A 15,347-nucleotide genomic window follows, 5' to 3' on the forward strand; every position below is an offset into this window, starting at 1 on the left:
ATGTATATATGATACATGATATAATGTATATATGAGTCAAAAAGGGATTGATCTTAATTCTAGTAATCTAAGGTATATTTAATAGCTTAGGAAATTTTTTGAAGCATTTATTAATATTGGATTAATGTTCTCTCCAGATGTATATTTATTTTTACATTATATATCATCCTTCCTATCAAAATAATAATCTTGCTTTAGTCAAATGTCATTGCTCCCTTATGAATAGTTAGATAGATTGTGTTTCTTTTACAGAAAATGTGCAAATTGTTCACAGTCCATAAACTCTTAAGTTTTGCTTTTGTAAGCAATATCTACTTTACTGAAGGATTTAAAGTAGGAATTTTTTTTTGCGATAGTCTTCTGATATTGTTACAAGAAATGGGTTGTTTAATAGGTTTCTTCCTTCTGTGGGAAGAGAAAGTGTTTCTTCATAATATTATAAGCTGCTTGTTTCTATAAAACTAATTCATTATTTTTTTCTGTCAATAAATTAATATATACATAGAATAACATAGCATGTAAAATATTTTTTCTTGAATGTTTGCCTAAGCTCTTATTAATTACTCTATTTTCAGCACAATCAAATTTTTATCTGGTCTTGTTTTCCTCAAAAGAAATGTCATCATAAGTACAAAGACTTAAGTAAGTTGAACCAAACCATGGTCTTTTCAGTTACTACCTATGCATCTGAAAGTTCAACAGTGAATAATTATGGGAGAATAAGAGTCAATGCCTTTGAAATGCAGTGTTCAAGGTGAATACTGAATATCCTGTGGTCTGCCAAGAGAACAAGAATGTATGTTGTGGAAGTAGTGCAACCAAGAGGAAAAGATAGAGAAACTTCAGCCCACATATTTTTGGCATGTTAGCAATAGGTTTCAGTCCTTGGACAAAGACATCATGCTGGGAAAGGTAGATGATTAGAGAAAAAGGGGAAGATTCCCATCAAGAGAGATGGACACAAGGGCTATCACAATGGGCTCAAGTGTATCAGAGTTCATGAGAATGGCAGTGGATGGGACAAGGTTCAGAACTGTTGTTTATAGGGTCACTATGAGTCATAGAGAATTTGATTACATCTGACAGCAATTTATAGCAATTCTGTCATTTTTGAATTTTTGAAAGATTAAATAGTAGTATATATCTTAACTGTAATTCTCATTTCATTCTGTTTCCCACTCAGGGAAGTAAATATATGAATACTGGGATTGTAAAGGTATTAATAAGCAAGTATTATTTTGATGAAATTTTACAAAGTATCAAAAATATGATATAATATGATTTTCTCAATTAATGATAACCATTACTACCAAGAGTAGTTTTCCAAATTACTGAAGTAAATCTTATTTAATATTCAGGACTTTTTAAAAAATTACATACCACATTTTATGTTATATCAAAAGGCAACTATAGGAAGATTTAGAATTTTTATATTTTAAATATCAAGATTTGTACAATCATTGAGTAAACCCAAAAAGCTTTATGAGCTCTCGTGGCCTAACAGGTACGATATTTCTCTGCTAACCTAAAGTTGAGAGGCTAAATTCTCTAAGAAAGAAAGATGGATGTCTTCCTATATGATTTATAGCTTCTGACAACTTGCTGAAGGCTTGGCAGCCATGTGTTTGAAAAACCAAAAAAGATATCGACAGATGATAGATAGATAGATAGATAGATAGATAGATAGATAGATAGATAGATAGAAAGATAATTTTTTTCCTTACTGCATCTAGGGAAGACAAAGCAAAGTATAATGAAATGTGTGAAGAGAGTAAAAAAATGAAAAGGGTCTAACTTGCTCAGCATTTCTTAAGCTGAAGAAATAGAAAAACAAATTAAAGCATGAGTTGTAATACTTAAGGATGCTTTGGGCAGAATAGTAAATGATCCAGGAAGCATTAAAAGAAGATGGAAAGTGTATACAGAGTCACTTTACCAGGAGGAATTGGCTAACAGAGAAATTTCATGAAATAACATATAAGGGAAGGAAGAAGTTCAAGCTGCTCTGAAAGAATTGGCAAAAAAACAAGACTCCAGGAATTGATCATATACCAATTGACTTCTTTTAGCAAACAGATGTTACCCTGGGTGCACTCACTAAGTTGTGCCAAGAAATCTGGAGGACAATCACCTGGTCAACTGACTAGAAGAGATCTGTACTTGTTCCCATTCCAAAAAAAGGTGACCCAACAGAGTGCAGAAAGAATCGAACAGTATCATCGATATCTCAAGCAAGATTCTGCTGATGTTTATCCAAAAATGACTGGAAAAGCACATCAAAAGATAACTGCTTGTAGTGCAGGTTTTAGAAGAGGCAGTGGTACTAGGGATATTACAGCTAATGTCACGTGGATCTTCACCGAAAACAGAGTATCAGAGAAATGTCTGTGCCTCATTGACTATGCAGAGACATTTTATTGTGAGGATCACAACAAACTGTGGCGTACTCTGAGAAGAATAGGAATCCCAGAACAGTTAATTATGCTTATGTGAAACTTATATTTGGACCATGATTTGTCAGAACCAAGCAAGGAAACACTGCAGGATTCAAAATCTGGAAGGTTGTATGCCAGGATGTATCCTGACTCCATGCCTTTTCAATCTATATGCAGAACTGGTCATCCAGGAGGCTGGGCTGTATGAGGAGGAATGTAACATCAGGATCAGAGGAAGATTCTTTGACAACCTTACTATGCAGGTGACACAACCCAGCTTCCTGAAACTGAGGAGGACTTTAAGTGATTGCTACAGAAGATCTAGGACTGTAGCCTCCAATAGGGATTGAAACTCAACATCAAGAAAACAATGATTCTCACCACTGGACCAATTGGCATCATTATGATAGATGATGAAGAGACTGAGATTGTTAACAGCTTTAGTTTGTTTGGCTCCACAATAACACTCTTGGTACTAGCAGCCAAGAAACCAAGAGATAAATTGCATCAGGAAAGTCAGCTGTCAGAATACTGAAGAGCAACGAAGTGAATCTAGAGAATAAAGTGCACCTCATCCAGGCCATACTCTTCACAATAGTTTGCTATGAATCAGAGAGCTAGACAATGACTAGGGATAATAGAAAGATAATTGATGCCTTTGAGCCGTGGTGCTGGAGAAGAGGGTTGAATATACCATGGTGCGCTAGGAGAACAAATAGGTTCATCCTAGAGAGGGTGAAGTCAGGATGCTCCTTGAAGACAAGAATTCTGAGTCTTCATCTGACAGACTTTGAGCATGTTGCAAGGAGGGACTAGTCTGTGGAGAGGAACATCATGCTTGGAAGGGTAGAGGAACAGAGAAAGAGAGTAAGATCATCAATGAGATGAATTGATACAGTAACAGGGTTAATGAGAGTAGATATGTCAGAAAAAGTAAAGTTGGCACAGGATAGAGCAGCTGTTGTACATAGGGTCACCATGAGTTGCAAGTGATTTGATGGCACATACAACAGGTACAACAATAGGCATATACACATACATACAAATATAGATAGATAGATAGATAGATAGATAGATAGATAGATAGATAGATAGATAGATGATAGATAGATAGATGATATGCAATCTTCTCCAGTGCTATTGCTGCCTCAGAAAACCTGTTGAAGGGTCAGTTATGGGTCAGTTTCAATGCAATAGTTGTTGTTGTTGTTGCTATGTACCCTAGGGTCGCTTACGATTCATAGTGACCCTATGTACAATAGCCCTAAACTCTGCTCTGTATTGTGCCAGTTGCATTGTCTCTGACACACCCATCCTGATTAACCCAGTCATTGAATCAATCCACCTCATAGAGGACCTTCCCCTCCTGTGCTGTCCTTCTACCATCCCAAGCATGATGTCCCTCTCCAAGGAACGATCCCTCCTTACAACACGTCCAAAAAATTTTGACAGAGCCTCGGAATCCTTGCCTCCAAGGAGCCGCCGATTTAACCCTTTCCAGGATGAATCTGTTTGCTTTCTTAGCAGTCCATGGTACCCCTAATACTCTTCTCCAGCACCATAGTCCAAAGGCATCAATTCTTCTTCTATCTTCCTTAGTCACTGTACAAATCTCATAACAAGTGATAGCAAAGACCATGGCCTGTATGAGACACACCTTAGTCTCCAGAGAAATCATTGCTCTTCAGTACTTTGGAGAGGTCCCTATCAGCAGACTTTCCCATTGCAATATGTCTTTTAATTTCCTAGCTGCTCGTACAAAGAGTGTTGATTGTGAAGCCAAGCAGACAAAAGCTGTGAACAATCTCAATCTCTTTGCCATCCATCCTGATGCTGCCAATTGGTCCAGTGGTGAAAATCTTTGTCTTTTTGACATTGAGCCTCAATCCATATTGGAGGCTGCACAGTCCTTGACCCTCTACAGCAAGCACTTCAGGTCCTCCTCTGTTTCAGTAAGCAGGGTTGTGTGATCTGCATAATGCAGATTGTTGATAAATCTTCTACCAATCTTGATCCCACATTTCTCCTCATAGAGCCCCGCCTCCCAGACAATCTATTCTGCATACAGGTTGGAAAGGCATGGAGACAGGACACATCCCCGGCATACAACCTTCCCAATTTTGAACCATGCAGTGTTTCCTTGCTCTGTTGTGATGATTGCCTCTTGGTCCAAGTATAGGTTTCTCATTAGAATGGTATCGTGTTCTGGGATTCCCATTCTTCTCAGAGTCAGCCACAGTTTGTTATGATCCACAGAGTCAAACGCCTTTGAATAGTCAATGAAACACAGATAGATAGACATTCCTCTGGTATTACCTGCTTTCAGCTGAGATCCATCTAACATTAGCTACAGTAACCCTAGTACCACAATCCCTTTTAAACCCAGCCTGGACTTCTGGCAGTTCTCTGCTGATGTACTGTTCCAGTCATTTTTGGATAATCTTCAGTGGAATCTTGCTGGCATGTGAAATCAATGAGATTATTCTATAGTTTCTATACTCTGTTTGGTCACTATTCTTGGTGATGGGAACAAATAAATATAGATCTCTTCCAGTCAGTTGGGCAAGTGGTTGTTCTCTAGATTTCTTGGAACATCTTGGTTAGCATGTCCAGGGCAGCATTTGTTAGCAGAAATATGTCAACTTGTATACCATGTATTCTTGGGGCCTTATTTTTTGCCATTTCCTTCAAAGCAACCTGAACTTCTTCCTTCATCACCATAGGCTCTTGCTCAAATGTTGTTTCATGAAATTCTTCTGTGTCTGCCAATTCCTTTTGATACAGTGACTCAGTATATTCCTTAGTACATAACAAAAACAAATAAATATGTATACACACATATATAGAGTGTGTGTACACACACACACACACACACACACACACACACATACATGTATTGGCCTAGTAATAAGAAACTATGCTAATCCCAATGACATGTGGTTAATATCTGCTAGATGCTCTACTGCTCCACAGGAGAAAAGAGCGCAATCTCCTCCCTAGTGACATATTGCCTCTAAAAACTCCCTGGAGGGTCCCCTATGGGTTGGTTCCAATTTGACGATACACAACAACAATAACAAATGCATATATATATAATTATTATATATTATAATATAATTATTATGTCATATATATTAGCTATATAATATATAATAGAATCTAGAACATAGAATATAGAATAATTTCCCCAATGTGATAATTATAAGGCTTTTAATTTAAAATGTTTCAAAATTTTAACTTCATATCTATAGGAGTTTTGTGACACATTCCCTAATGTATTTTAAAAACTCTTCTATGTTAATGGTACATAAGACACTACACAGATTTTTCTCCTCCATTAGATTTCTAAATAGTCACTACCAAAATTAATTATTTGATGCTAACTTATTTCATTAAGATCTGTCCTGGCTCATTTGTCTTATTTCTTTCTCTCTAATTACCGTGTTTTTGAGTTTGTGTATAATTTTGAATTAGTGTTGCAATCCTGTAAGCTGAACTATTTCTTCTTGATAATACAATATTCCTCTAAAAATATTTAAAATGTTTTCCCAGAATTTCATTTTTCTATTGTTATTTTTATGCATGATGGAAAATGGTTAGTAGAGTTCTCAGACAACATATATAAATGGTATTATCATGGTCAACAGACTTGAGGTAATGAGAATACAATTCAGAAATAAAAAATGGCAAATTGGCTGTTTCACTGAATTTACCATTATTAGACATATTGACTTGTCACAAAATGTCAAGAAAAGACTGTCAGGAAAAGTAGCCCAGTATCTTTGTGATGTACAAACTATTACTTGTACAAAATCTTTAAAGTTCTAAGTGTTTCTCTAGCATTCTTCCATTTCACCTCACTCTCCAGTGTTTTTAGAAGGTCATCTAGCCAATGATGAAAAAATTTTAGTAGCCAAAATGAAGTAGTTCATTCTAACACAGAGTTCTAGTATTAGAAACTCTTCATTCGAAGGGGCCCTCCTAATGCAGTGGTTAAGCATACTTGTATACTAACGAAAAGTCTCTGGTTAAACCTTTGCAGTCACTCCACAGAAGGAAGATAGAACTTTTTTATTCCATAAACATCATTGTCTTGGAACCAAATACAGACAGTTCTATTCTATAGTTCTGCCCTATAGTATTACTATGAATTGCGATTATCTCAGTGGCAATGGATTTCTAGGGAACAGACTCTACTTCTCCACTCTTAATTCCAAGCTTTAAATCAGCTCAAACCGGGAAACAGTCCTTCATGTGGTACTTGGTTGCACCTGAATGATGCAAGCAGTCCACCGCAGAATGCTGGTGTGTACCATAGAGTCAGGGAACTGAACCATCGCTGACCCTCGGTTGGGTTTTCAGAGGCAGTTAATCACATAGAAAATGAAAGCAGAGCAGGTTGTGGCTCCAATCTAACCTGCTACCTTCAGGTTTGCAGCACAACTTCTGCAACTTGGTCACCAGAAGCTAGCAAATTGAACCCACCCAGGGACTTCAGGGAAGAAAAAACTGGTGAAATGTTTGAATAAAAATTGTATCCAAGAAAAATCCTACATTTGGATCTATTCTGTCAGTGGATCTATTCTAGTTAGTGACCACCTCTTCATTGGCTAATGGCAATAATCCACCAATAATCTTTAAAGAACAATAAAGAATTCTTGAATAGTACACAACATGGTGAATGCAGAGAATATTATGTTGAGTGGAATAATTAGTTACAAAACAATAAACATAGTTGTTGTGTGCCTTCAGTTCAGATGTGATTCATAGCTGACCTTCTAGTAAGTTTTCAGAAATAATAAATGGCATGAGAAGGAAACTGTCCATCCTCCCATAGTGCAGCTGTTGCATTTGAACTTCATGTCTTTCAGATTACACTGAAGCTTCTTAGCACTAGACCCTGAGAGCTCCCTAAATACTGTATAAGACTACTATTATAAAATGCTAACCAAAGGCTTATACAGAGGCAGTATAATTCTCAGATGGTTACCAGAGATGGGAAGGGAAGGAGAGGAGAGGAGGGGAGAGGAGAGGAAAGAAAAATCAACAAATAGACAACTGGGCCTAATTAAGATGGATGTAGGGAAATGCAAAATATAGTATGTTATGATCAGTCTACAGGTACCATAATCAATGTTCTAAAGCAAAATATGTATGGGTGATTAAATAAAACACCAATATATTCTATAAACTTTGACTCAAATAACAATGTAAAAAAAAAAAAACAAAAATAAAAACATGACTGTAGCTAATAGGTTGTCTTTGATCCAAGCAACCCTTTTAGAAAACATGTTTCAGACTCTGTTTTCTACATGTACACATGTAAATACACTCCACTTTGACAAGTGTTTTCTGGAAACTTAGACATCTTGAGTCCATACATATTGACAGTTACCCCACATGTGTCCTGATGAGAACTCTAGACTAAGGTGTGTCACTGTAATGGTCCAACAGGTATCAGATTGTCTCTGTATTTCATACAAATGCACTCTATATTTACTTCTATAACAATGCCTCATATAATACCTGAATTTTCAAATTCATAGTTTATCTTGAGGCTTTTCACCTTACACAATTTGTTTTAAACCTAGGGTGAACTTTATATCTAAATATTTTGTTAAAATTATAATATTTTTGAATATTTTATTAGTTTACAGCCATTTTCTAACATAATGAAGTAGCTACATTTTCAAAAGCTGGTTTTGTCAGTGAATCACTTTTTTCAGGTAAATGGTACTAACAAGAAGTGAATAACCTGCAAGGTGTGATTTTACTATTTTATATATTCTAATTTTCTTTGTTGGTTTGAGAGGATTTTTTTCATCCTAATTTTATGCAAAATATTGTCTTTTCTCTTATAGTAAGTAAGTTATCCCCCCACTATATATCCAAAACTTAAGAGAGAGAAAATGTAGGAATCAAATTAACAGTGACATATATTTTTCTGCAGCATTGTGAGAGAGAGACGAGCAAACATCCACCTCCACACCATGATTCTTAGCCTCTTAAAACCTGCTGAAAGGTTAGCTATGGGTTGGTTCCAGCTTGATGGCAATGACTGAGAGTTAGTGAATATAACAATAATAATATCTCATGGTCTTTTCTAGCACTGCATATGCATAGGAAAGCCAGGTAAAGAGAAAAGAAAGCACATAATGCGCTTGAATTGTATGGTGCTGATGAATAATATTTAGTATGTCATGGACGCCTAGAAGAATGAGCACAACAACAAGTATAATCAGAATGTTCCTATCAAGTGAGGATGGTGAGGGTATCTCATTTACTTTGGCACATGATCAAGAAAGATCAGTGGTAGATAAGACATCATAGCTGATGATGAAAATACAGCAGACCTTCAATGATTGATAAATAACTGCAGCAATGGACAATATTTTGTTCTGTTATACATATTTTCACCAGGTGTCAGAACTACCAAATTGATGACAACAAATAACAGTAATTTTCACTAATTTCTGGGATTCCCTTGCATTTAAACTGTAGTCTACATTTCCATTCAAAAATGAACATGTGGGAGATAAAGAGCAAGTGCAGGATAGGGTAAGGTTTCAATTTGTTGTTCAAAGGACCATTATTAGTCAGAAATACCTTGATGTTAAGTAACAACAAGAAATATATTTTACAATAATATTTTTGTATATTTTGTGGTACTTTCAAAATTTTTATGCCACATTTTTAGTATAGTTTCCTTACAGAAGAATTTCATGAAAGAACAAATGAGCAAAAAGCTATGGTGATGAAGGAAGAAGTTCAGGCTACCTTGAAGGAAATAGCAAAAAATAAGGCCCCAGGAATAGATGGTATACTAATTGACATATTTAAGCTAACAGATGCTGCCCTGGATGTGCTCACCAAGTTGTGCCAAGAAATCTGGAGAACAACCACTTGGCCAACTGACTGGAAGAGATCGATATTTGTTCCTATTCTAAAGAAGAGCAACCCAACACAGTGAAGAAACTACAGAACAATATTGTTGATTTCACATTGTAGCAAGATTCCACTCAAGATTATCCAAAAATGACTGGAACAGCACATCAGCAGAGAACTGCCAGAAGTCCAGGCTGGGTTTAGAAGGGATCGTGGTACTAGGGATATTGTAGTTAATGTCAGATGGATCTTAGCTGAAAGCAGAGGATACCAGAGGAATGTCTATCTGTGTTTCATTGATTATGCAAAGGCGTTTGACTGTGTGGATCATAACAAACTGTGGTTGACTTTGAGAAGAATGGGAATCCCAGAACACTTGATTGTGCTAATGCAAAACCTATACTTGGGCCAAGAGGCAGTCATCAGAACAAAGCAAGGAAACACTGCATGGATCAAAATTGGTAAGGGAATACATCAGGGATGTGTCCTGTCTCCATACCTTTTCAACCTGTATGCAGAGCAGATTATTCGGGAGCTTGGGCTCTATGAGGACAAGGGTGGTGTCAGGATTTGTGGAAGGTTCATCAACAATCTGTGCTACGCAGATGACACAACCCTGCTTGCTGAAAATGAGGAGGACCTGAAGTGCTTGCTGCAGAGGGTCAAGCACTCCAGCCTCCAATATGGATTGAAGCTCAACATCAAGAAGACAAAGAGTCTTACCACTGGACAAATTGGTTGTAACAGGATGGATGGTGAAGAGATTGAGCTTGTTCACAGCTTTAGTTTGCTTGACTCCACAGTCAACACTCTTGGCACCAGTAGCCAGGAAATTAAAAGATGTATTGCGATGGGTTAGGGGCCTCTCCAAAGTACTGAAGAGCAATGGTGTCTCTGGAGCCTAAGGTGTGTCTCATATAGGCCATGATCTTTGCTATCACTTGTTATACATCAGAGTGTTGGACAATGACTGAGGAGGATAGAAGGAGAATTGATGCCTTTGAACTGTGGTGCTGGAGAAGAGTTTGAGGGTACCATGGACTGTTAGGAAAACAAACAGATTCATCATGGAAAGGGTTAAACTAGGCGGTTCCTTGGAGGCAAGGATTCTGAGGCTCCACCTAACATACTTTGGACATGTTGTAAGGAGTGACTGGTCCTTGGAGAGGGACCTCATGCTTGGGAGGGTGGAAGGACAGTGCAGGAGAGGAAGGCCCTCTATGAGGTGGATTGATTCAGTGACTGGGGTAATCAGCATGGAGGTGTCAGAGACAGTGTGATTGACACAGGACAGAGCAGAGTTTAGTTAGGACTGTTGTACATAGGGTCGCTATGAGTTGCAAGCAACTTGACGGCACATAACAACAACAACAACAACAACAACAACAACATCGAAACTCCTATTTAGTTTACCATAAGGTGAGGCCTTTCAAGTTTTTCAGCTATAATTCAATTAAATTGTTTTAGTGATCTCCGCTTTTAAGGTATCAACTAACTTAGTATTGTGTACCTACCTTGTAACTGACTGGAAGGTCCTGGCAATCCTGAGAACACCCACTGACTTTCTTACTCAAACATTCATTTATATGGCAGGTGTTCTCATCTGAGCCATCCCCACAGTCATCTCTATTGTCACAAAGACCGCCGTGGGGAATGCACCTGCCATTTTTGCACATAAAAAATGAACTGTTGCATGACTGTTCTGGAAAAATAAAAACAAGACAAAAGGATCATAAAGAGCATGGCACTAATTTTTACTACAATATTTGAAACATTCACAGATATGATAATTTCTCTTGTTGAAATTACAATAAGCCCGTATGTATATAGAATGCTTTATGTTCATTAAGTTTTATAAACAAAATATAACAAACTATATCCTCATCTTAGTTATTAAAATTTAACTTTACCAAAATATTAACAATCGAAATTAGCATCTGTAGTAAAATTAATGGCATGTTTCTGTTAATTTGTACTGTGAAAAGTTAATTCAAAACTGTAATGATAGCTTAACGTTTTCTCAATTCTCTATGAAATGATGCCAGAAAAAATTAAGAAGCAATAATAAATAGACTTTACAAAAGTCTTTCTTCCTATAAATATAACACTGACATTTTTAAGTCAGGGCTTATAAAAAGACATTTTTGGTGAATAACTGCTGTTCCAAAAATAGTTCTGGAAAAGTTTTCAGGTCTCGGGGTTACTGTTAATCTAATAATTTAGTCAATATTCATTATAATGCATGTTAAAATAAAATTTATTATGTATAATTTAGTGATTAAATAGTTATTATAAAGTATATTATTTTATTTATATAATTATATATCTTATGCTATAATAAATATTTCTTGTGTCTTGGAGAGAAGCAAATATGGAATGCTCAGAGCACTTGTGGCTTTCTTTTTGCATCAAGTGGGTGTCAGCAGAGCGGACTTGCCAGATGAATTGGGGGTCTTTGGCCTAGAGTTCACCAGCATTTGGGTGTGTTGGAATGATAAACTACTGAAATGTCTGGCCAATGTCTGGTTATGCCTACAGGATGAGGGTGAGTGTCTCGTGAATCTCAGTGTCAACTGGATATGGCCTCTTGCATCTTGTATAGCCTTCGTGTGTCCACTTCCTGTACAGAGGTATCTTGTGGTTGCTGTGAAGCTGAACACTGTGACACTGATGTGTCAAATGTGAGAATGGTTACCCATGGTGGACAGTGTTTGGTGAAACTCCTCAGTTAAAACAAGTTTGGAGGCAGGAATGGCATCAAGAAAGTCGCGCAAGTTTTGAGGACTTTCATTCATAGGGTCGCCTAGGACTCAATGGCACTTAACAACAACAACAACAATAAATATATTATCATAGCAAGAGTGGCATCCACTTCCTAAACAATATGCCTCTGGAAACTCTATGAACTTTGAGATACAATAGTTATAGAAAGGCTTCAGGTTTTTGTTCATAGAGTTGCTATGAGTCTTGTTCAATTCAATGGCAATCAACAACAACAACAATGATTACATGTTCGGTCATTGTCAAATTGAAGTGATAGACATGAGTTTACTATGTATGTGCTTCTGATTAATTGATATGTAGTTTATTTGATTTACCTAAGTATAGAGAGTATGAAGTAATTTTTAACAAATATAAACTTCATTAAGGCTGGGATTTTCAAATAAGCTCATAAAGGAAAATTGTCCTCACATAAAACATTTTAAGAAGAAACAAAAGCCAATGTGATTGAGGAAAGAAAGAATAAATTACGATAATTACCTCAAATTCCTATATTTTAGGCAAAGTTTTACATTTCTAAATTTAGCCTCAAAACATAGTTGAATACTTGGATGAGATAGAATATGAGTATAAACTTCATATGCTTAATTATTTTTATTTCCATTCAATAAATATGACACCAGACTTAAAATCAGAGTAATAAATTTGTCATTACAATTTGTTAAATAACATGTAATTGCATATTTTCTGTACCTGCACTTTTGCACTTAGGGTTTAAAGGTGCTTCATCAGAATGATCAAGGCAGTCAAAGTCTCCATCACATTGCCACTGAGTGTTTAAAAGACAGCGTCCATCAGCACAACTAAATTCTTCTGTACCACACTGTCGGTATCCTGGAGACAGAGAAATAAAAATTTGACTAATTTATATTTTAAATTATCACTAAAACTTCATCCTTTCACTGAGTACTATTTTCTATTAACCTTGTTGAGTATCTATTCTTCCAAAAGGGATTTTATATATATATATATATTTCCCCTATAATCATGATCATACTTGTAAGAGACATATGTAGGATACGGCTAAGGTCTAGAAAATAAAGTTGAAAACAAAGTACTTTCACATCTAGATAAGGAGATAACAATGTAACACCATCTGTTCATCAATGATCTGAAAATTATACAAGAGAAAACAATTTTAAAAACTGGTAGAATTATTTTTTCAATATTAAGGTAGATTGGGGTAGAAATAAAACATAGATTAGATGATTATACTTGTTATGTTGATAGATGAGCTAAAAGGATCATTCTCAGACTTTTAAAATATCATATTATATAGTAATAAACGTAGTACTAAAACTGTAAGTAAAATATTAAAATTAAATATTAATTTACCAGATAATAAACAAAAGTTCTTTATAGTGGTAAAAAAAAAACTTAATCTGAACCACCGAATTATACTACCTGTCTAAATGCCATTATTCTTGAACATCTCTCGCTTCACATACTTTATGCATTTTGATAGGAGGAGCTTTTCCACAGAGAGACACATAATGTGTGGAAGAGTGGAGGGTCAGTAGAGGAGAGGAAGACCTTTGACCAAGTGGACTGACATGGTGACTGTTGCAATGTGTTCTAGTATATGAAGATGGTACCTAGCTAGAACGGTGTTCATAGGGTTGCTATGAGTCAAACTCGTCTTGATGGCACCTAACAACAATAACAACATAACAACTAATTCTCATTATAAGCAATGTTAGAAGGATCTTAGATGAAAGCACAGTATCAGAGGAATGTCTTTGTGTGTTTTATTGACCATGCAAAGGCATTTACTGATCACAAGAAGTTGTGGCTAACCTTGAGAGAAATGGGAATCCTAGGACGCTTGATTGCTTATGCAAAATCTATAATTGGACCAGGATGAAGTCAGCAGAACAGAGCAAGGAAACACTGCATGGTTCAAAATCAGAATGTGTATACCAGAGATGAATCATGTCTTCATACCTTTTCAACCTATATGCAGAACAGACCATCAAGGAGTCTGTACTTTATGAGAAGGAATCTGGCATGAAGATTGGAGGAAGACTCATTAACAACTTGTGTAGAATCATATAATCTTGTTTGCTGAAACTGAGAAGGACCTAAGGAATTTGCTGCAGAAGGTCAAGGACTACAGTCTTCAATATAGATTGAAGCTCAACATCAAGAAAATAAAGATTCTCATATAAAAAAATAAAATAAATTAAAAATAATAATAAAAAAAACAAAAAAAAAGAAAATAAAGATTCTCACTACTGGGCTAATTGTCAACATCATGATAGAGAAGAGATTGAAATTGTTAAGAACTTCCGCTTACTTTGTTCCACAATCTACACTCTTGGTACTAACAGTCAGGAAATTAAAACACAAATTGTATTGGGAAAATCTGCCGTCAGTACCTCTCCAGAGTACTGAAGAGCAGCAATGTCACACTAGAGGCTAAGCTGCTCTTGATCCAAGCCATATGCTTCACAACTATAGCTATGCATCAGAAAGCTGGATAATGACTAAGGATGATAGAAGAAGAATCAATTCTGTTGAATTGTAGTTCTGAAGTGTTGAACATTTCATGGACTGCTAAAAGAACAAGCAAATCTGTCCTGGAGAGAGTGAAACCAGGCTGCTCCTAAAGCAAGGATTTTGAGGCTCTGTCTGATATACTTTGGGCATGTTTCCAGGAGGGACCAGTTCTTGGAGAAAGATATCATGCTTGGAAGGGTGGAGGGACAGTACAAAAGAGGAAGACCTTGATGAGATGGATTGACTCAGTGATTGGGGATATGGGGGGTAGGTGTATCAGAGAAAACAAAATTGGCTTGAGATAGAGCAAGGTTCAGAGCTGTTGTACAAAGGGTCGCTATGAGTTGCAAGCAACTTCATAGCTAAAAACAATTCTATTATTATCTATGACTATTGCATAGATACAAACTTGGACTCAGAGTTACTTTTTAATATTCAAGTATAAGAAAACTAGGTTTACATTAGATTTCAACTTTTTAGTACATTAGCATATGCAGTTTTCACAACTGTCATATATAATTTGCAAGATTAATAACTAAAATAACAGTAGTGATTTCATTAGAAAAACATTAAATTGTATAAAATCAGTGCATATGCAAAACCAAGAACAAATAAAATAAAATGAAATGTTAACATCCCATCCCATGATATCCTTAGTAATTTTATTCTCTTTTCTCCCTGAGATATTTATTTCTATCAGATTGAGCTCTGGTAGCTCAATTAAGGAGTTGCACTGTCAACCAAAAG

General features: G+C 36.1%; 1 protein-coding gene across 1 annotated transcript in view; it reads right to left on the reverse strand.

The window, feature by feature from the left end:
• LRP1B (low density lipoprotein receptor-related protein 1B) overlaps positions 1-15,347 on the reverse strand; it is a 2,414,068-nt gene that overhangs the window by 369,180 nt on the left and 2,029,541 nt on the right. The window contains exons 54-55 of the mRNA XM_006880809.1: positions 12,795-12,935; positions 10,835-11,022 (exon numbers count right to left, since the gene is read on the reverse strand). Of these exons, the coding sequence (XP_006880871.1) occupies positions 10,835-11,022; positions 12,795-12,935 (329 nt within the window). The remainder of the gene's footprint in view (positions 1-10,834; positions 11,023-12,794; positions 12,936-15,347) is intronic.

The sequence above is a fragment of the Elephantulus edwardii genome, unplaced genomic scaffold, assembly GCF_000299155.1.
Source record: "Elephantulus edwardii isolate Elephantulus edwardi_28Jun2011 unplaced genomic scaffold, EleEdw1.0 scaffold00010, whole genome shotgun sequence".
Taxonomy (NCBI): Eukaryota; Metazoa; Chordata; class Mammalia; order Macroscelidea; family Macroscelididae; genus Elephantulus; species Elephantulus edwardii.